The sequence below is a fragment of the Corvus hawaiiensis genome, chromosome 1, assembly GCF_020740725.1.
Source record: "Corvus hawaiiensis isolate bCorHaw1 chromosome 1, bCorHaw1.pri.cur, whole genome shotgun sequence".
In the NCBI taxonomy this organism is placed as follows: Eukaryota; Metazoa; Chordata; class Aves; order Passeriformes; family Corvidae; genus Corvus; species Corvus hawaiiensis.
Window position 1 is genome coordinate 62,707,807 of NC_063213.1, and position 23,749 is coordinate 62,731,555.

General features: G+C 41.0%; 1 protein-coding gene across 3 annotated transcripts in view; it reads left to right on the forward strand.

Annotated features, from left to right (window-relative positions):
- Positions 1–23,749, forward strand: part of MBOAT1 (membrane bound O-acyltransferase domain containing 1) — a 56,065-nt gene that overhangs the window by 26,582 nt on the left and 5,734 nt on the right. For 2 of the 3 annotated variants that reach the window (XM_048308090.1, XM_048308070.1), the window contains exons 4-11: positions 206–301; positions 3,449–3,460; positions 10,582–10,637; positions 12,817–12,871; positions 15,518–15,701; positions 17,319–17,511; positions 20,228–20,331; positions 23,089–23,153. In XM_048308090.1, coding sequence (XP_048164047.1) covers positions 206–301; positions 3,449–3,460; positions 10,582–10,637; positions 12,817–12,871; positions 15,518–15,701; positions 17,319–17,511; positions 20,228–20,331; positions 23,089–23,153 — 765 coding nt within the window. The remainder of the gene's footprint in view (positions 1–205; positions 302–3,448; positions 3,461–10,581; positions 10,638–12,816; positions 12,872–15,517; positions 15,702–17,318; positions 17,512–20,227; positions 20,332–23,088; positions 23,154–23,749) is intronic. The other variant, XM_048308080.1, reaches the window with a different exon arrangement.

Sequence of the window (23,749 nt, forward strand, 5' to 3'; positions counted from 1 at the left end):
GAGGAGACACCTCTGTAAGGTTTCATCTGGGTGTACAAAACCATCAGTTCCCTTCGAGAATGTCTTCCGGGTCTCATAGCATAGCTTCAGACTTGTTAACAATTGGATTTGAAAAAATCAAAACAAGCCCAACCCAATTTGAGTGATTCTAGTTCTTGTTGGTACTTGTGTTGGTAACTATGTGTTCTCTGTGTTATGCTTTTAGGTACTCCTTTGTCGTAGCTATGGGATACCTCACATTGTGCCACATAAGCCGAATATACATTTTTCATTATGGTATTCTCACTACAGATTTCTCCGGGTGAGTGAGTCTGCAAACTGCTTCCTGTGTCAATCAATATTAGTTGATTTCAGTAAGTTATAAGAATAATTTTTATATTATCTGTGGAGCACCTGCAATTTTGTTTCCCTTAAACTTTTTCTAAGGCTTTTGTTGTGATCTTTGGGTTTTTGTTGGGGTTTTTTTGGTTTGGTTTGGTTTGGTTTTGGTGGTTTTTTTGTTTGTTTTTGGTTTTTTTTGTTGTTGTTTTTGTTTGGGTTTTGTTTTTTAAAGAACAAATAAGCACTGTATGATTTTTGCACTGACTCATTGTTTCTACTGTTTTCTTGCTAGAAACTGTGTAGTTGAGAAGGCAGAGCTTAGTTAGCTAGCTTTCCCCGAGAGCAGCCTGGGAGGATAAGTTGCACAGTCTCTCCCCAGAGCTGTAAGAGTGCTTACGTGGCTGGTGGTCTGCCCTGAGAGGTGGGGTATGCTGCTCTCTTTCAAACTTCCCCAGCACAGCTGTCAGCTCTGCATCTCCTTTCCCCCATTCTGATTTATCTTGAAGCCCCAGATGGGGAGGTGTTTTCCCAGCCCAGGCACTTAAGCAAGTGTGAGTGCAGGACTTGGGCAGGGGTGAATTGCTGGTGGAGCTGGGTGAGTAACCCAGGCAGAGAGACAAGAGATCAGCTTGGGTTGTCAGGACTGGTTCTCTCATGGGGCCAGCTTGTGGCTGCTGCTTAAATAGCATGGCTTTTTGTATGCCATGATATCTGTGAAACGGTGGTTTTCATATATACTGTAGTCTCTACTATAGATTTCACTCAGAGAAGCGGTAGAGGATGCTTAGCAAAGAGAGAGACAGCTAACCCTATGGGCTTTGTTTGTGAGAGGAAGTTATGCTTTTGAATGATTTAAAAACAGTGTGCTAATGTCTGACTACAGAGTAATTAGTAACATACCATGAAAAATTTCTGTAAACTCACACAGTACATTGTACATGACTCTTCCAAATCTCTGTCACCTTACAGGCACAGAGTAAGAGACTGAAGCTTTTTGCTGTCTCTGTGCATGTGTCTCTCTCTTTGAGGTGGTGGGTTTAAGCACTCAATTAAATTGTAGGTGGTAGAGGGGAAGTTTCTCTCAAACTTCTGAGGTTTTTTATATTAAGGAGGCTGCAGTAATGAGATGGTAAACGTTTAAAGAAATTTGGTTCTGTAATTTTTTCTGCAGTTCTTTTAATTCAGAAAAGCATGTCCTCAAAGAGCATGATGTGTCAAGAATCCTATAAAGTGGATTGGAATGCTATAGCTCTGTGTAAGAGACAGAGAGAGAAATGTGAGAGATCATGCTTTTCTGAATAGTGTGTTCAGAAATGCACTGTGAGGCATATTAGCTCTGTCTCTCTGAATACATTTAATAAAGATCCAGCTGAGACTGAGGGTGAAAGAAGAGGAATGGTGGTTGTTATAGACTAGGTAGTGTTTTCTGCTCCCTTGATGAAAAAGTAATTACTCCTATTTAATGATGAGCTTGAGGATCATGATTATAGTGAAAGAATAATGGCTGAACTTACTCGGTTATCTGATTTTGTCTTGGTGCTTCAAGATACACACCAATTCCTAAACTTCAGTCAAACATAAAACTGCCAAGTAGTAAACAAGTGGAAAATGTACTATGGATATGAACTGCACCTTCATGGTATATTTTAAAAGCTAAGAATAAATAAAATTAGTGTAGTGGTATCAATAAAAACTTGCAATCCAAAGTGTTGAAGCCCAGATCAGCCTCAAAATCTGTCTAAAAACTTGTTTTCCTCAGCTGTAAATTTGTGCCCACTGAGGTTTTGTGCACATACCTGAACAGATGTGATGACCGAGAGAGACAAAATATGCTCCCTGGACACAGTTTTGTCATGTATGAGCAGCAACTGAGCTCCTCTTGCTTGTTGTCCCATATTTGATGGTTCCTCATCTGTTGCATGTGGTAACAGGGAAGCATTAGGACAGGGAGGGAGGCATGGCATTCAAGTTCTCTCTCAGGATTTCAGAAATGACTGAGACAGAACCATGGAGCTATGCCCATCTCCCTCCAGCTTCCCACCGTTTTGGGTGAACGTGGCTGGGGATGTACATTGAAAAGGCAAGACACTAGATTCAGGGCAATCTTTAAGATCCAACAAAAAGCCCATCATCTGCTGACTTGTGTTTGAGGTTTCAGTATCCCCTAAGTCTGGTGATATCTGGCTGCGAGGAGGAAGTTTTAATCCACATCAAATAGGCACATAACCAGTTCTGTTGCCATCAGCTTTCCAATGTCCGTTCCCTAAGAGCCAGATGATCAATGAGTGTTTCCCAGCGGCAGTGCTGAAAGTCAGCATTCCTCATTTCCTCTCCTGACCTGCTTTGTGCACTTAACAACTTGTTAACAACTTGATGCAAGTTGCACAACCCTTTTGAAGTGTGCTTGCAAATACATTTTTTGGGGTGTTTTTAGTTGGTTGTGCTATTTGTTTGGAGCCCTCCCATTTTGAGAATAGAGCTTGTAAAATGCAGGTAGAGATGGAGAGAACAAGGTAACTTTTGAGTCATATCTTAAGCAAACTGGAAAATGAAAGATCAAGCTGTGACACATCACTTCCAGGTTACAAAATAGAAATAAGGGACTTGTTACCTGCTGGTGACTAGTTAATTCTTAACTCCTGCAAAGGGTAGTTTTGTTCACTGAGTCCTACAGTCAGAACTGTATGCAAGCTGCTTGATTTAAGAGCAGATTTAAACTCTTGATTTAAGAGTTTTTCATGTATTGCATAGTAATTAAGGAGAAACTCTTTTTAAACTACTGCCAGGTTTTAAGGAAAACAATTTCCAGTTTGCAGCACTTCAATTTTAATTACTTTTTAAAAATGTATGTATATTTTATCAAATTTCTTTCAGTTATATTATTTCTCAAATAAGTGGTGATATAATTTAGGAATTTTCTCTTTACTGCTTCCTCAAAAACCCTATTCATTTTTGAACACTAATTGTACAGTAACTGAATCCTGTGCTTCCCTCTTAATTCAAATCAATCTTTGAGAGAAGCATGCATGTTTTATTTTGCTTGGTTTGCCATGACATTTGCACATTTTACCTGGAAAAACTAAATCCTAACTCTTTCTCTCTCTTATTTCTTCTTCTTTATGCTAAGAGGATTATGCTGGTAAGTTGCCTGCCTATACAACTTTATAAAAACAATAATAATACCATATGGTTTGTGTTTTTTCCCTTTGTATCACAGGCTCAGACTGAGTATAGTAATAAGATAGCTTTAGGAAAAATGAGTTTAAAATAAGGAATCTTGATTCTTGATCTTTTGATTTTTGGAATTTTGATTTTTGGAAACTAGTATTACATAGGGTTTCAATCTAGCAAGCTTCATGACCAAAAGCCAGATGCATATGATCATCCAGATAAAATTCAGAAGATATGGAACTCGTGTCTGTTTCAATCCTTTGCTTAAGGCCATAGAGCTTTTTAGTTTCCTCTCTGAATTCTTGCAGTGTCCGAGCAAAATTTCCTAATATTGCAGGTTATTCAGTGAAATGTCAGAGAATGATTGTGCATATGGGAGTTTCTTTCATATAAGAGTAGTGGCTGAGAGAGCTGGGGTTGTTTAGCCTGCATATCAGGAGGGGCCTTATCACTCTTTACAACTGCTTGAAAGGAGGTTGTAGCAAGGCTGGGGTAAGTCACTTCTCCCATGTAACAAATGACAGGAGAAGAGGAAATGGCCTCAGGTTATGCCAGGGAAGGTTTAGATTGGATATTAGGAAAAGTTTTTTCATGGAAAGTGTTTTCAAGCATTGGAACAGGCTGCCCAGGGAAGTGGTGGAATCACTATCCCTGAAGTGTTCAAAAAACATGTAGTTATGGCACTTGGGGACATGGTTTAGTGGTGAATATGGCAGTGCTGGGTTAACAGTTGGACTCAATGATCCTAGAGGTCTTTTCCAGTCTTAATGATTCTATGATTCTTGCTGCCGTTCCTTATAGAAGAGAAACTTGGCGTGTGAAAATCACCACACATGCTGGCACAGTTTTCAATCTTCTGTTGGTCTTAGAGACACCATGGCTGAATTATCTGGGAGACTTGAGCAGTTTTCCTCCCCACATATGTCAAATCTGTAGCTCTTATGTGAGTGCTTTGGTGGACATCACTCTCCAGAGACCACCTTTGTGTCTGCCCTATCCCAAATGCAGAGCAGCAGCATCATTCTTAGCAAACCACCTAGAAAGGGATGATCATTGAGAGAGCCCTCTCAAAAGCCATATATGTAAGCAGATACTTCAGTAACAAGTGTCACTTCAGGTAGTGGATTTTTGCTGGGTGGTTAGAACTTTGTTGCTGTTTCTTTCCTCACTCAGTGGCTTTTAGTATCAACCAGAAAAGGAAGGAATGAAAGTATAGCAGCCGTTTTTCACAAAAGAAATACGTTTGCTGATGAAAGCAAAGATAGATGTACTCTGTTACCATATTAAAACACAGAGCAGAAATGCTGTCTGGTCCTACAAGTTCGGTTGGTTATTTTTGTTTTCTTGTCTTCTAAATGTATGACATGCAGTACATTGCTGCAGTGTCTGTTCCAGCAGCGCTGGCTAACCTTGGTGTGCAGCTGGTCCTCAGAGGCAATGCCGCAGTGCAGGTGCAGGGTAAGGGGAAGTCAGTCTGTTTTCCATGGCTATTTGCTGCTTTGGCTGGGTGCTTGTCCACTTGAAACAGCCCTGAGATCACTTACCATTGGATACACAGGAGCCCTGCAAGAACTGCAGTGTGGGAACTAGGCAGAATTCAAGCAGGCAATCACTACTAGAGAGCTCCACGCATCTAGTACATCCCAGGACACTTCTCCACAAGTAAACACTCTTTTAAGTGAAATGCTTCTACCATGAAGGCTTAAGAAATACCGCTTGGGAGCTTTCACAACACACACACAAAAAAGGGCAACACATCACCTGAAGGAAATTTTAAGTTGCTTTGGAGGTGCAAGTGTGTTTAGTGAAGTGTTTTTCCTCTGTTGTACTTCAGTACTTCTTCCTTTTACTATTGAAAGCAAAAGTCCGAGGCCACTGCCAGCTTGGCAATCCCCTTGTCAGCGTGGTTACTGTCACAGCAGGATGTGACTGTGTGAACTTCTTGTCATGGCTTCAGCGCTGCAGAGGTAACCCTGAAATAAATGTTCGCTGTTTTGGAGTCTTGTCTGCTATGAGCCTTTTGACTCCACCTCCTCTCTTAGTGAAATCAGGTCAGTGGAAACTATTTCTAGCAAGCATGTGCCAGCCTCCTCCACGGGATTACCTAAGGTCAAGCAGACTGTACTTGGAAAAAGTCTTTTCTCTCGGAAGCATCGAAGCTTCCTCAGTGCAGAAGCCAGCCTGTGATGCAGTGAGGATCCCCACAGCAGTCTACAAGCAAAATCTCTTTACTTCCACTGGCCTGTGCTTCTGGCAAATTTATTATGTTGGGGCAAGCTATATTTAAATATTATATTAACTGATATGTTTTCATTTGGAAGGTTTATTTAGGGGAGTAAACCCCTCTATTGAGCATTCTCTGTGAACTGTTGCATCTTAGTCTTGTGTTATTTTTCAAGGCATCTAGGGTGAGGTAAACAAAAAACAAAGCTGTCTTTACCTTATGTTAGATGCCCTGAAAAATAAAATTGTCCCTGGGTCAATTTCATGATTTTTTTTTTTTTTAATTAAAAGTTGGCCACTATGGTTTGTGTGTAGGAGGTACAGTGCAGCTACAACCTAAGATTAAACTCATAGCTAATATATAAAACATGGGAAGGGAGGGGAAATCACACCACACATAAATCAGATTCTGTGTTTCTGTGGCAGTTTGTAACTGTAGCGCTTAATAGGACAGGTGGAGAGGGTGTAGAATCACCACTCAGCCATGTGGCTGCAAAGCAATCTGTAGGTGTTCAAATATGATGGATTGCAAGTTGTTTAGGCTTCTAAATGTGTTTTATTTCAAATGCTTCCTTCCTAGGGATAAGTCTTTGTGCTTCATCTGTAAGTGGAAGTGTAGTAGGTAGATTTTCTTCTTAAATTCAGCCTAATTGCTCCCCTCCAATAAATTGTGCATTGCAAAATTTGGGAGTAAGAAAAGGGATTGGAAGTTTTATAGTTTTGTTAACTTCCCTTCTTGTTTTTAGCACTATTGACTTTTCCCAGTAGAGTCTAAGGGTTAAAATATTATCATGTTGGAAACTGTTGGCTAGATGTGATATGGTGCTGTATTTAATGTATTAACATACTCAGTGTTTTATTGCTGTTTAAAGTTAGAGCTTGCCTGAAAGGCTGAATAGAAATGGCAGTTCAATGATATTTCAAAGTTTTAATAATCAAAACTCACATGTTTAGGAATTTATGATTCTTTCCCAGCCCCCCCTCCCCTTTAAGGGAGAGTTCCAGTACTGTCATTATTTTGTTGTGCTCTGCCTTTTCCTACAGAAAAGACATGGTCCCCCAGAGATCAAGTAAGTGGGGAATGGTAGGCAGGAGAAGAGGAGGGAGGAAGATGCTCCTTGTTCACCTGAAACCTTGCTTACCCTTTGTGTGAAGTGTTGACTGATAGCTGACACTGATCTCGTGGAAGATTTAGTGTTTGTCATCCCACTGCCACTGTACAGTAGGTTCCCACCCTCCTGAGTAGGGTGGAGATCACAGAATCAATTAGGTTGAAAAAGACCTCTGAGATCATCAAGTCCTACCTGTGGCTGATCACCACCATGTCAGCTAGACCATGGCACTGCGTGCTATATCCAGTTCCTTAAACACCTCCAGGGACAGTGACTCCACTACCTTCCTGTGAAGTACATTCCAATGTCTAATCAGCCTTTCTTTGAAAAATTTCATTGGATGTCTAACCTAAACCTCCCTGGTGCAGCTTAAGGGAAGAGACCAACCCCCACCTGGCTACACCCTCTTTTCAGGCAGCTGAAGAGAGTGTTAAGGTCCCCCCTTGAGCCTCCTTTTCTCCAGGCTGAACACCCCCATCTCCCTCAGTCACTCATGATTGGACTTGTGCTCCAGACCCTTCCCCAGCTCCATTGCCCTTCTTTGGACACGCTGCAGCCCCTCAATGTCCCCTGAATTTAGGGGCCCAGAACTGAACACAATATTCAAGGTGTGGCCTCACCAGTGCTGAGTACAGGGGAAGAATCACTTCCCTAGTCCTGCTGGCCACACTATTCCTGAAATGGCCAGAATGCCACTGGTCTTCTTGGCCACCTGGGCACAAGCTGGCTCATGTTCAGCTGGCTGTTGACCAGCACCCCCAGGTCCTTTTCTGCTGGACCACTTTCCAGCCACTCTGGAAAATATGTATGACTTGTATTATGATGATGTCAGGAGGGAGAATAGGAAGTATCTAATGAACTTTGTGGCTCTCCTTCCCACTCGCCTTGTCAGACACATCACTTTTGTTCTCCCTTGTCTCCTCTGGAGCTGGGATTGGAGGGAGATAGACTGTCCATGTTTTCTGACTAAAGTGCAGGAAAAGCTAACTTGTTCTGTTGGCTTACAATGTGCCATCAATGAGGTAATGAATTCCTTATATAGATGAGGAGAACCTCTCTCCTCTGTGTTTATATGCACCATGACCTCAGTGCAGGCTTTACTCCTGCTGCCCTCAGATTGTTTGCAGTTTGGTTCTCTCTGGTTTACCATGGGAGCCTTGTCTAAGACAAGTGTCTAAATTTAGACACCTGAAGTCATATGGTTTTGGCTCAGAGCCTGAAGTTTAATGTTACCCACTTCAATATTGGTGTGAAGTGCTTGCCATAAGAAACATATGCAACAAATTGAAGCAATTTGAAACAAGTGTTAATGTTCCCCTATAAAGCTAAAAAGGTTTATTTTTCTGACTGACAAAAAAAACTGACAAAAATTTGTGTTTATTGCGGTAGAACTGCTTGGTTCACTGACAGCCTCTGTCTCTCTTAAGGATTAAAAAAATCTGCCTTTTCATATGCTTAAAGGATTAGGATTTACGTATCTTTGAAAGCAAAGCTGAATTTTGTCTGGGAAAATCTACTTTGAGAAACAGGATGTTGAAGATATTGGTGAAAACAGCTTATAAATCACTTTTCTTAAACAATTAATTGGAATAAAGTTTAGAATGACTGTTTGAGAATACTGCTGGAAGGTGAAAAGTCACTGCTGAATTTGTCCATTCCTTAGCTGCTATCAGTGGTCTAGGTGACCCAAGGAGAGCTGCTGTACAAACCCCTGTGTTATGATTGTATTCAAGTTCTGTGGATACTTAAGCCTAATCTGAATTTTATGTGCAAACTTTTTTTTACTGCCATTGCAAGTAGGGACTTCTGAAATGATAAAAGCAGTTTCTGATTAAGTAATTGGCTGATATTGCATGTTCTGGTTTTGGGTAGGAAATGCAAATTACCCCCCCAGAATTACTTGTGGACTCTTGAAAAAGATCAACCATATTAAGTGTTAAAAAAAAGACCGCTTAGAATGAAAAAATGGCTTTTGCCAGCATTTGTGTTTACCATGCTCAGCATACAAATTATTTTGAGAATCTGTTTGATTTATATTAGTGGGATAATCAGGTTGTAAACAGTTTATCTTAGCCATTGGGTTTACATTTGATTGTAACCAGTTGGCCGATTTAGTCAAGGATGATCCAGAATCTCTTGAAAATCTCTGTAGAACATAAGTATTTGACTTATGGCATTCAGAGACATCACTGAATGTAACTTCTGCTTTTTTTTCTTTACCTTGAGAAATCTGTGGAACAAAAACGGTGCTTGAACTAAAAAAAACCCTCAACTTTTTTCTTTAATTGTGTTCCAGAAAATATATTACAATAGTTAAAATGAACAGTTGTAATGTTTGGAGTCTCTTAAAAAAGTTCCATATACTGGTGAAACTGTGTAAATAGTTAAAAAAAAGTGTACAAACTCGAGTTTTCATTTCCAGGTTGAAGACATCATTTGTGTTCAAACGGAAACATCCATATGGTTAATGTTGTAAATTTATTCTCAGATTGAGAAACAACCCATTGTATTAATCCTCAGTGAAGACAGAGCTCTTTTGTGGGACTGGTTTTACATAAAGTCATCACAACTAATGCTTTTAAAATAGTGGTGTATCCTCATCATCCATTCCCCTCTCGTGGCTATTATGGTTGTGAGAGATCTGGGCACCCTGTGCTGGTGTCCCCAGTGGCAGAGAGATGGGGAGAAGCAGTGTGAGCAGGTGATCATCCCTTGGTTTGCCTGCTATGGGTCCTTCCAGATTGCAGATATTCAGTGCCAGGTTTTGTGTTTAGGGCACTACAGCCGATGAAGGAAGTGGTTTGTCCCCATGGTTTTCCTCTCATCTTTCCTCTTACCTACCTCTAAATGCTCTTAGCTGTGTCCTTTACCCTTGTGGGAACCAGCTCCTGATGCCTCCAAGCTCAGTTTAGTCTTTTTTCCCATTCCTTAGCTGCAGCAGCTCACAATTGCCTTCAGTGCGAAGAAGCTCTGCAAAGCTGGATACGGGAAGCATAAGTGGCCCTACTCGGCATAGTGGCTATTTCTATGCTGTGTGTTTTGTTGGCACCAAAGCTGCTGGGTGGCTGTAAGCCTGGCTCAGGTACAGCCAGCTCCTGTTTTCAGAGGCTCCAGATCCCACGTGCCCATACACTCCCAGTTGGATTGTGTATCTTGTACAGGCTGTTCACAACACAGATGCATGGCCAAGAAGCAAGTGGGAAACTGCTGTGCTGACAGCTATTCTGGTATTTGCACACAGTCCTAATTGATAGAGCTATTCATGTGGGGAAATAAGCATCTGTATCTGCAGAGTCAACATTTTTTAGGGCACTGAGGAGATAGACAATAGGAGAGTAACAGTAAGAAGAGCCAGAGTTGGGTTAAAGCAGCACTGCTGTATTCTAGTGTTGCAATGTATGGGGCTTCAATATGGTCTTTGCCTGAAAGGAGGCTCAGTGGGCTGCAGAAGCTGGTATTTCCTAGTGGTGTGATTTCTTCTGAACTACAATTTGCAGTGCTGCACGATAGGCAGACATAAAATAAGGCTTTGTGTGCACTTAGCAATTAAAAATTCCAGTGCAAGTTACTGTGGGGTTGTTTTGAACCGAGGCAATTGTCTTATGCCTGAGTGCCTCCTTCAGCTTTAATTGGATATTTTTCCACTTGTTGCTAATACAGTTATGCCTTTTAAAGGCATAAAGACATTCAGTGAGAAAGTTGGGAATAATTTGTATTACAGGACATGTAACTGTTGTTTCTGTCTTTCTTATAGTCCGCTGATGATAATTACACAGAAGATCACAACTCTTGCATGCCAGCTACATGATGGTAAGAAAAGGAATCTCTTCCCACGTCCTGAAGGCAGCCTTTTCATTGCAGTGCATTTTCTGGTTGATTTATGGTGTGAATGAATGTAGTTCAGCAAGTTGTTCCAAACGAAGAAGAAAAATGCTGTGTGGAGGAAAATGAGAAACTTAAAGTTTTGATCAGTTTTTAGGATCAAACTCTCTTTGCAATATCAGAAACAACTGTTTTCCCCTTCGGTATTCTACTTTCTTAGGACCCAGTTTGGATTTTAGCTAGTACCAGGATCTCCTGCTTAGATGCTACAGTGCATCTCCATTAAGCTCTCTGAAGCTGTTACCGATTCTCAAAAGTCAAGAGTTGTGTTTGATGCATAGGTTCAGTCATTAATGTTAATTTAGCAAAAAATATGCTAGCACTGATATATTCAGTGATAATGTACTTCATGAGTTGTGAGAGATAGAATTCAGTAGCTTTTCCCCAGCACAGAGAGAAGCACAGTTGCAAGCAAAATAACATTGTCTTCAGTCTTGTGCTGTGCTGTGACAAAGAGCACTATTATTTCCCAGTAAAACGCCTGTGTCTCGTACAGTGCAAAGGCTGGAAATGTCAGTTGTCATCAGTAGCATTATTGCTTGTGCCCACTGATGTTGCGCTGCAAATTTCTGATGGTCTGAGGCCCATTGCCTTACAAGCTGTGGGTGAGTATGTGTTATGCTAAAGAGTTGTGAATGAGGATTTAACTGATGGCCACACGGGGGTCTGGCATTGTTTGCAAGCCAGGTTTACACAAGTGAATCTAATGCTTTTATCTGGCTGTAACAGGTACAGCTGGAAGCTTGGCTAATTGACCTTGTTGGTGGCATTCACGTTGCTGAGGCTTCTCTGCTTCTGTAAGTTGAGTCAGCTCAGGTATGGCTGCAATGCCACAGCAGCGTGCAGCCTAGGTACACACCTAGGATGTTGGAGGTAAATGAACAGACAGAAAGGAAAAAGACAACAGCAGAGGCAGGAGCGTTTTAAACAGACCAGAAATCCTACAGATTAGTGATGGTGGAGAAGGCTCGTTACATTGTGAACATCCGTATATGGAGCAGTTGATCAAATGAAGGCAGCTTGCAGTTCAAGCATCAGTGACAAATTTCTATTTGTAAAAATTTAACACAGCTGTCTGTAAATGGAAACAGACAAACAAAATACCCACTCCTATAAGTAATTAAGTGCTTAATTGTTTCTCTGAAACTCAGGCCCTCCCAGTATTTACAAACTGAAACAGTGGAGAGAGAATGGAAACAAGCAGCTTATCAGCAGTGGTAGGAAGCGGGTCCTGTGTGTGTATTGGTAATTATGGCCAGTATGTTTAGAAGAGTAGTGTCAATTGGTGCCAAGCCCCTGATCTTTGTGCACATGCATGCTCCACATCGAGTGCTGTGACTCATCCTGTGTTGTGCTGCTGAAGCCAGTGGGAGTCCCTGCAGTATGTGCAGCTAAAGCTTTAGGGTGAAGGTTTTGAGGTATGTGCTATAAGCAACATCTCTTTACCACTGGCCGTGACACAAGATTTTTCCATCATTTTCCTGGGACATTGAGTCTGTGTGCTACCTCTGGCCCCAAAGGTCTTGTGCACTCAACAGGAGGTCACCCTTCCAGTCTGGACCATGCACAATTCCAGATTATTACTGACGTGTATGTTTAGGCTTGCTCCAGCAGCAGGCATCTGGGCTGCTCGTTCACACCAGTGGAGCTTCTGTTCCCTGAGTGCCTGTTTCCCTTCCCCTGCCCACTCTTCCTGCTGTGAAATGCTCCATTTCTCACCAAGGAGCCAGCGGGAGCCTTGTGCTTAAATGAGCCAGCGGCTTCTGGCAACAGAGATTTTTCCAGCCCAGGACAGTTTGTAGAGGCTGTTGTGGGTTGCTTCCAGTTGGTGGCATTGCCACTTCCATTGTGTGTGGGAATGCTATGGCTGCTCTTCCTGACAGTGTAGCCAGGGTGATAAAGGGGGAATGATGTAAGGAACTGGGTAAAGAGGTAGAGTAGAACTTGACATAAAAGTTAGGGATTGAGCTGTATTACAACCACCTGTGACAAAGAAATTTTGAGATTATGGCCTTAGAAATTAATTTGTGGGGTGTAAGCATAAGGTTATGGCAATAGCTTTTACTGTTTGTCTGTTTGGAAGATCTAATGTGACTCTTCTTTCCAGGAATAGGGCGACAAGCTGAAGAACTCACTGCTGAGCAAAATCGGCTTGCTGTAAAGTAAGGATATAATTCTCTTAGTGATTTGTGTCTAATTTCTTCCAAAGGAGTTGAGTATTTATGTTGCTTTATTTTGTTGTTCTTTTTTTTTTTCCATTGCATTGTCAGGGACAACATAGTGGCCCGGCCATGAAAATGTTTCTTGCTGCTTTCCAGTCCATGATAGGCCAAAAGTCTCACCTGCTTTTTCTATTTGCTTGAGCAATTTTGTTTTTGTAATGCTGCTCTCATTGCCCTCCTTACACAAACGTACCTTCTCTCTTATATTTCTTATTTCTTCAATTCAGGACTTCTGCTTTTATCACCCTGCACTGGTCAGTAAAGCACTGAAGTACTTCACAATGTCTCATTGACTTAAATATATACTCCACATGCAACAAAACAAGTCTTTGCTGAATTAACTCTTAAATTCAGGCTAAGACTATACTATGTGGACTTGTTGGCTGTTATCTTAATCTAATCTGCCATACATTATTTTTCCACGTATATACTCCTCCCATCAAGCAATCTACTGCATAGTAAAAATCCATTTTGCTTTGCCTTTGACACTTCAAGTGCTGCTTTTCTTTGCCATCATTTTTGAATGCTGGATTTTTTTTTTTTGAGTCTCCCTCCATAATGGTAATACTCCTAGTTCTTCTGTTATGTAACTAGTCTTCTCATTTTTCATATGGAGAGGGCATCTCTTTGAGCACTACTTTTTTTCTAGTTTGTCCCTCAATACAAGTGCAACAGGGAGGTGAATTTGTTGGGGTTTTTTTGTTTTAAATGAAGAGTTAGTGTTACAGAATTACTCTTAGAACCGTAACTACTTTTACCATGACATGTTTGTTTAAGGGCAAGGGAATTATTTCCTTTGTTTTCAAGGTAGAAGATTCAGCCGTCAGAAAATCTGCCTGTGAAAGTAAGGGAGTCATTTCTTGAAAAGCAAAAATCTTGTAGGTAGCCTTGTATAACTCTGCTGTGACCCCATAGTGTCTATTTTTAAAGCTCACAGCATAATTTTTAACTGCACTTGGCCCTTAATTCTAGTCAAATTCTCACCAAACAGGCTTGGGTTTTTTTCTTGTACAGTAAATGAGTTCATAATAGAAAAGCAGATGCCAATAGCATAAGTATCAGTGGCAGACAAGTCATAACTGAAGACTTTTAAATCCCCTTTGGTAATACAGCCTTTTGTCTTCCCTCCTGTTCTTGGTCTGTTTTTGTTTCTCACTCATCCTCTGTACATTCCTTCGTGCATTGCTCATGTCTCCCCACCCAGCCATGTGCAGAATCCAAGTTGAAACTAATGACTTTATTTTTAATCTTACTGTAGAGCTAGGAAGCCCAAATCATGGACCTGATTTTGCAGGACAGAAAGATGACCCTTACCCCAAATTGTTTGCTGCATCTTTCTGTGAAAAGCTTTCACCAGAGAACATACCATTCAGGCATTAACATCTACAATAACCAGTAGGGTGAATGCAGAAAATCCTTGCTAATCTAACTGTTTATTCAAACTAATTCCACTTTAGAATAGGAGTAGGCAACAGAAAATGTTTAACTGTTGCTTAGTTTTTCTGCTAGAAATTTGTTTTAGTCTTAAAGAATTTTAAGTGTGTTTTGGTTTAAGCATGTCCATCTGTGTCTTGGGCAGGAGAGCCCTCAAGCACTGTGCCCAAGTTTGTGTTCTCATCTGAGAGCTCCATGTTTACTTGAATGGTGGCAATTAGGATGTTTGTAGAGAGCACTCAGTAATGCAGTGCAGAACACAGTGCACAGTTTGGATGTTGGCATTTTCTGCCACATAAAAACCCCAAGCCTAGCAATTTACAAATTACACTGGTGGTGAGAGGCCTTTGCATCTTCCTTTTTACATCCTACTGATCTGTAGCAAGGACAGTGGATCTTCTTCATTTTACATTCAATGTACAAACCCAGAAGGAACTGGTGGGATATACACTTGCAAAATGGAAAAAAATTAATGTGACAGACTTTCTTTGACTTTTGTCTTCAGCCGTCTTTCAATTAATGTGGTTTTTTTCCTCCTTAGTTCCTTTTCCTGTTCATGATGCAATACAGGCAATTACTTCCTTTATTTGAACAGCAGGACAGAGTGCTTCTTCATTCTCTTCCTGTATGTCTCACGTGACACTTCCCATTTTTCTCAAGGCTGGACTGAAGGGTGAGAGCTCCTCCCAGGACTGAGAGCCCTGGTTTTAGAGACCCCCTGCCCCGCAGTTTGTATAACAAGGCAGAATGGTCCGTGACATCTTGGACAGATGTCCAAAACCAATTACCAGCTTCTCACTCCTGGTACTTCTGACCTGTCCAAAATGGACAGATTTATTACTCTTTGTAGCTGAAAAGTTTCTAAGATTACAACTTTTCGAATCATTAGCATTGGTTCACCTGTAGCTTAAGCACTTCCATGTTACATTTGTTCTGACTGCCATCTACCAGACATCACCAGAATATGACAGGCTGTGTTTCATCTTCCCCAGAACAGATCTAGAGTGCTTTCAGCTGTGGTGAAAGGGATAGGAGAGAGGTGGGGACTGAGGCAGACAGTGCAACAAAAAACATTGGTGAAAGCCTTTGCTGTGTTTTACTTTGTTTTGGTTTTTTTTGTTTGTTCTGTTGTGTGTGGCTGATTTTTCACAGGTCAAGACCTTCTTTGCTGGAGTATTTAAGTTATCTCCTCAATTTTATGAGCATCATAGCAGGGCCTTGCAGCAATTACAAGGATTATATCGCCTTCATTGAAGGGAGGCATGTGCACATGAAACTGTTAGAAGTGAACTGGAAGCAGAAGGGTTATGACAGACTTCCTGATCCTTCTCCAACTGTAAGTTTTCAAATGACAAAGATTGATTGCAGAGGGCAGGAAAGTACAGCTTTGTACATGATTTTCATAATTAAAAGCTAAGAAGAAAAACCACTTTTGGGTTATCTTGCCCTCAGTTACGCTGAGTTTTCTCTGTGAGTGGCTGCTGTTTTTATCACAAGGTCAGGGGTGAAGGGGCTAGTGTATTCCCCAAACAGGTTTGGCATGCAAAATGGGTCAGTTGTTAATGCATGTCCTTTGTGCAGCGATGGGAATGGTCTGCAGGTTCTGACAATGACAAGTTGCGGTTCAGCTCCAGACAGAAAAGGAAATGACAGAAAAAACCAAAAAAGTCAAATCTCCCCTGTAGTGCAGGAGGTGTTAGAAGTACATGAATCACGGCTAAACACAAACTGTAGCCTGTCCAGGTGATTTACAAGAGTATCTCACACGCTTTAAGATGACTCAAGATACTTTTCACATACTTTTAACACTAATTTTGTTTTATATATTTAAAATACTACTCACAACCTTCTTATAAAATGGCCTTCTTGTAAAGCAGGATAAGGTATTATGAGATCCAGATTTCTCTCTCTTTCTGTTCTTAAGGTGACACTGAATGTGTAGCTTTGTGAATGTGTGCAGAATGTCTCCTCTGAAGTTGAGCATGTGCTTATGTATAATGATTCCTGTTGCACACAGTTGTCTTTCTACTGACTCTAGTGGTGTTACTTCTGATTTACATTAGTCTGACTGAGGTCAGAATAAGGCCTATATTGTGGAGGATGCAAGTCAGGAGAGAGTGTTAAAATCTGCATAAAAAACCAATTTCACATTACTTTATTCCAGAATTTGGAGAATATAAAAAAAGAGATCAAAAATCAAAAGTGTCAAAAAACCCATGGTTGTTTTAATAGTATATTGCATTTTTATTAGCCTTTTGAGAACAAGTCAATTTTTATATGGTATCCAAGTGCCAGATTACTTTTTAATTATGACACTATCAAGAAGGGTTTACTCATGGTGTGTATTTGCAAACAAGCTTTGAGCTGTTGCTGTGATTGTCCATAATGGTGTACAGGAAGCTTGGGAGCTGGAACAGAAAATGCTGGGGCAGATCACATACCCTGTATCAGCGGTACAATTGTGCTGGACAATATGACACTTTTTGGAGAAGTGATTTTTAGCAAGACCTCTGGGTGGTAGGTAGCTGGGTAGTAAGTCCTGCTGTTGCACTGAATATCAATGCTTTTGGCTTCCAGGAGGAACTCAGTCCTTAGTTCCAGGAGATGACAGTAAAAATAGAGATGATTTCTGCTTTCCACTGTAGGGCTTGTTTGTTTCCTTTCTCATTTTAGAATCTCTGCACACTGATGTGGAGTCTGCCATGAAGTTCATCACTGATTTTGACTTGTCGTTGTCCTTCCTATCTATAGGTAGTTCAGTAAACCAAACTAAACTAAAGCTGTGACTCTGGCCTTTTCTTGGTCACCTCTTCTAAATTAATTAGTATCAACTTTGTCACCAGTAACTTTAATGATTCTTGAAGCCCATTGTTTGTGTATGTCATGAGCGCTGCCTTGTTCTTCCCCTTAAGCAAACGTTTCTAATGAATGTTTCATTGTTTGTGTTTTTCAGGGAGCAGTGATGTACAAGCTGTGTATCACACTAGTATCTCTCATTTTATTCTTGACGCTTACCAAGAACTTTCCTATGGCATATATTATTGATAACGAGTTTCTTGATAAAACTCCCTTCTTCTCAAGACTTGGTTACCTGTATGTTGTAACACAGGCAGCAAAACCAAAGTATTATTTTGCATGGACGTTGGGTAAGGCTGGCTACATCATGTACTTTTGTGTGTAGCAAATAAGTTCCTAAATGGGGGAGGGGACCTGAAATCCAGGGTTGGGGGGGAAATAAAATTGTCCCTCGACCTGGAGTTCTTGTGGGAGATATGTTCCTTTAGGCAGTGGACCCTGTGCTTGTTTGGGGGCTGATGCTAGGCTTTGCCTCTAAACCACTGTGGGGTCCTGTATGCACCTTGGCTTTGAGCGGCCCAGAGAAGAGGTTGGAGAACCATGGGGAGCAAAGGAAATGTTAGGACCAAAACCTCTGCAAGGAAAAAGGAGAGGAGAAGGAAGAGGGCTCACTAAAGAGAGAAGCAGATTTTTTTAGGAGCCAGCTAGACTGGTGGTCAAAATAATCTTATTGCATTTTACCTTCTTCCTTTTACAAGTCACCTTTCATATCTGTGTGTGAGGAGTCAAGTCCTTTAGGCAAGGCTGAAAATATCCTGGATTTTTTTGCTGGTATTACAAGACATTATGTGTAGGGGAGATCCTGGAAGTCCAGCAAGCAATGCATATACCTGAAGCTGAGCAGGGTGTCACTGAGATGGGATGGAAATAGCCAGGGAGATTCATTGCAAGGCTGTGATTAAACTGCTGGGAATAAAACTGTCAGATCCAGGGAAAGCAGCCAGGACTGGCATGTGTGGGATGGGAAAGGCTTTGAGATAAAGAATGGCTTGCTCAAAAACTTATTTTTGTGGGATCCAGTTTTAAATTGTTGCCTCTGTTTTTTCTGGCATTATAGTTAACTGGAAGTCCATTATTAAAGAGATAACCTGAATTTGCATTTGTGACAAGACCAAGCTGTAGAGGCTGTAGAAAGGTTTTACAAATGAGGCGTTTGGGGAAAAGTATGCACTGCATAGTGGAGGGTGAGGCCTCCTCTGTTCACATCCCAAACACAGGCTGCAGAACAGCAGGCACTTTATCCTTTCCCAGTTTTGCTCCCGGTGGCATGGCCCAGAGCATTACAAAAGCGCCTGCTGAAACGGCCGATAAATGCTTCCTGTCCCCAGGACAGGACAGGCACACTATTGTGTAGGGGCTGCGCTGGGATTCCTCCAGATCCATGGAAAGAAAGTTCAGCTTCTTGCTGCATTAGCGGTAGTCCTGGGAACACGACTGCAAACCTAGCTCTGAGCTGTCAGTGAAACCACTTTGGGTCTCAGTGCCTCCCTCCAAGGAGCTGTGAAAGCCATACACAGCCAGAGGGGTTCAAATCTGTTCAAATCTGCAGGGAATTGAAGCCCTGTGGAGCTTGTGGAGATTTGGGTTTTATGAGCAGTTTGAGGGTGCACAGTTGTGATCTTTCTGTGCTTCACACCTGCTCTGCAGACAGCAGCCTGGGAAGAAAAAGGCCAAGGGGTTTGCTATATAATTATTGCTCATCCCATGATTCCTGGTTTCTTGTTTTTGGCAAAGAAACACCAGTTAGTTGGTCCCTGCAACCGCTGGAGCAAGGAGGAGCAAGTCCAGGAGTCCACTGCTCTGGGGTGATGGTTATGCGCAGCTCCAGTCTCTGAGATTGGGCAGGATCCTGTGGGCCAACTTCAGGCAGGGTTATTTTTTATTGTTTGGGGGTTTTTTAATCAGGGAGAGAATTAAAAACATGGAGAGCATTCTTTCCATCAGTAAAATCTTTCTCATTTAGGAAAGTGGAAAACAAAACAGAAAGTTTCAGGTTAGAGGAGGTTGCTCATTTGTTTATTTATTTATTGTTAGTCTTGTTGCTTATAATTAGGTTCCCTCCCTAGTTTTGTGCATTAGGGCTTCTCCATGAGCTTGTGCCTGTACTCACAGCATTTACAAAGTAAAATCAGTTTTCATTCTTGGGGAAGAAATGCCAACCTTTTTAAAGTATAAACCAGGCTTGTATTTTGTAAATGACCCAGAAGGAAAACCCTTACCTGTATTTGCACTTCCCTTTTTCTTCCAATGATCCTCAGTGTTGGCTGCAACTAGTGATCCAGAGACAATAATGAATCCTCCTTTCTGTTTTCTTGGTACTTCAATAAGGTATTTTTAACAGGGGCACACTGAAATCAGAATCTTGAGACCCAGTGATGAGGTGACTCCCAGGCATTCTGAGAGGGGAGGTGTGTAATGCCTAATGTTATCCAAGCTTTTACTTGCTTTAAAGTAGCCAAGTGTGTAACTGAAGTTACTCAGTATTTTTTTCATAGACATGGTGAGGCACTTTAGTGAGACACTCAGAAACAGGATTAGCAAAAGGCTTTGTCTGCAGAATTCTGAATGACAGTCTTAATTAACACAGCCATGTTGGAACCCTTAATAGAAATAGTAAACATATCTTTGAGATACTAAGTTTTTTTTGAATTCTAGAAAATGCTATGACATCCAGGTGCCCTTTTGAGGAAAATGCTCTTTCATTTTATGGCAATATCTATCTCAGATGAATAATAAAGGCCAAATGATAGGAAAAGTGATTTCTAGTCATTGTAATTTTATTATTTTATTTCTTCTGCACAAGGAGTAGCTAGTCTTTCCTCTTGCAGAAATGACTCGTGTAGCCTTACAGTAACGCCCCTTTGTAAGGAAGCAGCTTCTCCTAGAAAGAGAGGTTGCTAAATCCTACAAAGCTGGTTTGAATGTTTGTTTAGTGCCATACTGACTTGTAAGAAAAATGTCTCTTCCAGCAGTCTGATTTTGACCTGTTTTGCTTTGACTTTGCAGCAGATGCAGTCAACAATGCAGCTGGTTATGGATTCAGTGGAGTTGATGAGAGAGGCACTTTCCGCTGGGACCTGTTGTCCAATTTGAATATCTGGAACATTGAGGTGAGATAAAGGAGTGGCTGCATTGGCATAATTATACAGAAATGAGCATGATAATGGGTAAAGGCTTTACTGAAAGGAAAGTAAATCTATGCTACCAGGCTGCTCCTCTTTAGCATGAAGACGTTTTGTATTTTATCTGTTGGACAGATAAAATGCATCTGTCTCACAGGCTTCCTCACGCTCTGTATTCAGGTTGTATTTCTAAACAGTTTAGTGAGAGCTAATAAATAATTACATCAGATATCTAATAAATGAGCAGTCAATTACTGTAGATCGTGGCTGAGCTCAGTGGGTCAGTAAATTGTTCACAGCTATGATTCTTCACCATCTGTGGTGTATTCTGTTTATTTACTTCTAACAATCTTTCACTTTTGTAGCTCAGTTGAGATGAGTGGTGGTAGTGAAAGAGGCTGCCATGAGTCGCACAGACACGTGCAAGGGCTGAACTGCCTCTTGTACTTGAAGAAAAGCGAGGGTAGGAGACATAACAGGTACAAAGCAAGCAACCTGAAGGGGCGCTGACAGGGGCACACAGAACTTAGATGGGTGCTGATCTAGAGCACCATGTAGCAAGCCAGACTTTCTCAAAACATCTGTCACTCCTTCCTTGTGACTGCAGTATACTTTTAAGATCCATAAACCTTTTGAAAACTATTCATGTTTGCGTCTTTAATGCGAAAGATGGCCAATATAATTTGTTTGCCCTCAAGAATATTTTGTGAATGCCAGTGAGATGTGAAAATATTTATATGTCTGAGGCTGCTTTCTAAAGGTTTCTTTAGAAATAGAGGAGCTTCCCTCTGTAATTCTCTAGTTATGATTTTAAAAGTAATCACAGATGAAAATAAGTTGACTGCTTTATTGCTGAACAATATGTGACTAAGTGAATGTGCTGTAATAGCTCTTCTCAAAAATGAAAGAGCCCCTGTAATTCTTCATTGAAGATGCCAAAATTGGAAGTATCATTATACATTCCCTGTTTTTCAACATTCTTTCTCTTTTTCCTTTTTACTCATAATTAATCTTCAGTGTACATCTCTCCTTGATGAGTACGGATACACAGCCCAGAAATCCTTTACGATTTTTGATGACAGCAGCACCCTACATACCACTCTGAGATCTTGAATCTATATCTGATTCAGTTATGGGGCAGGAGATGATTCTTACTTGGGCTGAGGGAACTTCTGTTTGAAGAAGTAAAGTAAAATGCAGGCAGTGCTCTTTAGTCAAGCCAAATGAAGGAAACAGGAGCCTTTGCTCCTCTCTACCCACAGAACTGATGGCCTCTCAAAGCTTACTTCCTTTACTGGTCACATGGGCAACAGAGATCAGAAATTGTTTCCAAGAGCATAAAATAGAGTGCTGTCTGATTTGATCATGCGTGCAATAAGAAAGAGAGGCTACAGAGACCATGCCTTTGGATAAGCCTTGAACCATCACTTTATGTGCCAGCAGCAATGCTGGGAGTTTAAGTGTGATTGTACAGGTACAGTCTGTATGTTCAGCAGGTATAGCCACCTGCATGTGTGAATTTACATCAGAGTTGTGAACTTGAGTGCTAAATGTGACTGTCTGATCTGTAGTAAAGATAAGCACATGGAAGGAGTTGTGCGGGCCTTAAAACGTGACAGGGGCTAAGCACAAGTGGGGGACTTGAAAGCCTTGGCAGCCAGCTTGTTTTGACAGCCAGCAACTACCTCCTCTCTTGGTAATGTAACAGGGGAACTTAAAGGAGGCCAAAAGAGAGTGACAATATTAGTTGGAAGAGAAATTGTATTTTTCTTGGCTTCTCTTGGTGCAGTAATGCAATTAAAATGTGGTGGTGCTGCACTGGGAATTGCTAATCATTTTAACTCCTTAAACGCAGAAGATTAAATGCTAGCTTTAAGGATTCTGTATGGAAGTTCAAAGATATGTGCACATTCCCCTTGGAAGCCTTTGCCCTTAATCCATTTCTTCAGTGTGCCCTTGCCTTCAGCTGATACAGCAAAATAGTGTGGTGCCACTGAATCGTGTCCCCGCTTGGCGAGGGTGTCCTTGGAGGTTTCTGCCAGCAGGTGAGGAACCAAGGTGGACTTGGGAGGTGAAGTTGATCAGCAGTAGGGGAACCGATGCTGAACAGCAGAGTCCATCAGTCCCCTAAAGCTGAGGGAACTCAGAGGAGGAGATATGGGTGGTTCTCTCAGGATCCTGGAGTCTACTCTGGTTTCTCAAGCTTAGCAGTGAGCTGAGAATTGGCTTCTAAATTTAATCCTAATTTTTTTTTGCCCATGTTTTTCAGTCTTCCCCCTTCCTTCTCCAAATAGTAATAATAATAATAACAATAATAATAATAACAACAAATGTCTTTTTTTTGTAATAACACTTTGTTTTAGTAGTACTGTAGGGGAGTCCAGATTGCATAATGGGTGGCAAGCTATCTCTTCCAGAAATAAAGCTGTTTATGAACTGAAAGGAAGGCCAAGCATGTAAAACAAGAAAGCTGCTCACATTTCCCATTTGAAAGTAACCAAACACTGTACTTAATTATATGAAACAAAGTGAGATTTTAGAGCAAGTGCCAAGTGTTAGTGGTGAGCCATCAGCCTAGTTAATGTCCCTCCCAAGTCATATTAGTGTAATGATAGATTGTGGCACAGTCTTCATAAAAGTTAGCTTCTAGAATTAATATTTTCCATGTACCTCCTCACTAATTTAAAATGCAAGTGGTATTTTACAAGCTTCATTGCTAACATTTCATGTGAACTTCTTTCTTAGACTGCAACAAGTTTTAAAATGTACATTGAAAACTGGAACATTCAGACAGCTGCCTGGCTGAAACGGTAAGAGTAATGAAACAGTAACATGCTTGTGAGATCCAAAAGCTCTACATGGCCTGGAAAAATGCTGACTGGTGGCTCTCATAAATGTATAGCCTCTTGTTCTTTCTTTGTTTCCTGTGTCTGTAGCAGTTGGTGCAATACAAGGGTATTTGGTGCTGTAAAGTTTTATTGCTGCCGAGTGTAAAATGCTCCTATTTTATATATGAGCAGCAAAGTCATAAATGAACTGTTCAAATCTTACATAATAGAAAGTAATAGCATTTTGTTTTATCCCTCTCTTTCCTGTATTGTTATGTTTCCCATGCAGAGGTGAGTCTTGCTGTGTCACTGGGATCTCAAAATTCAGTGAGAAATAAGGTCAAAATCATCAGAGCCCCAGTGTAGTCTGGTTTGGAGTTACCCAAAGATGCTTCCCACGGAGTCCTTGTTTAGGATATGGGGAAGAGACTTGTAGCACTGAGATGATCTGATTTTAACCTGTGACTGTTAAGGCACATATTATAAATACTAGCATATGTCCAAATTTTATAGATTGGACTGTGTCTCATTACTCATTTCACGTTCTGGCGTGATTAAAGCTCAACATACAGTCAACA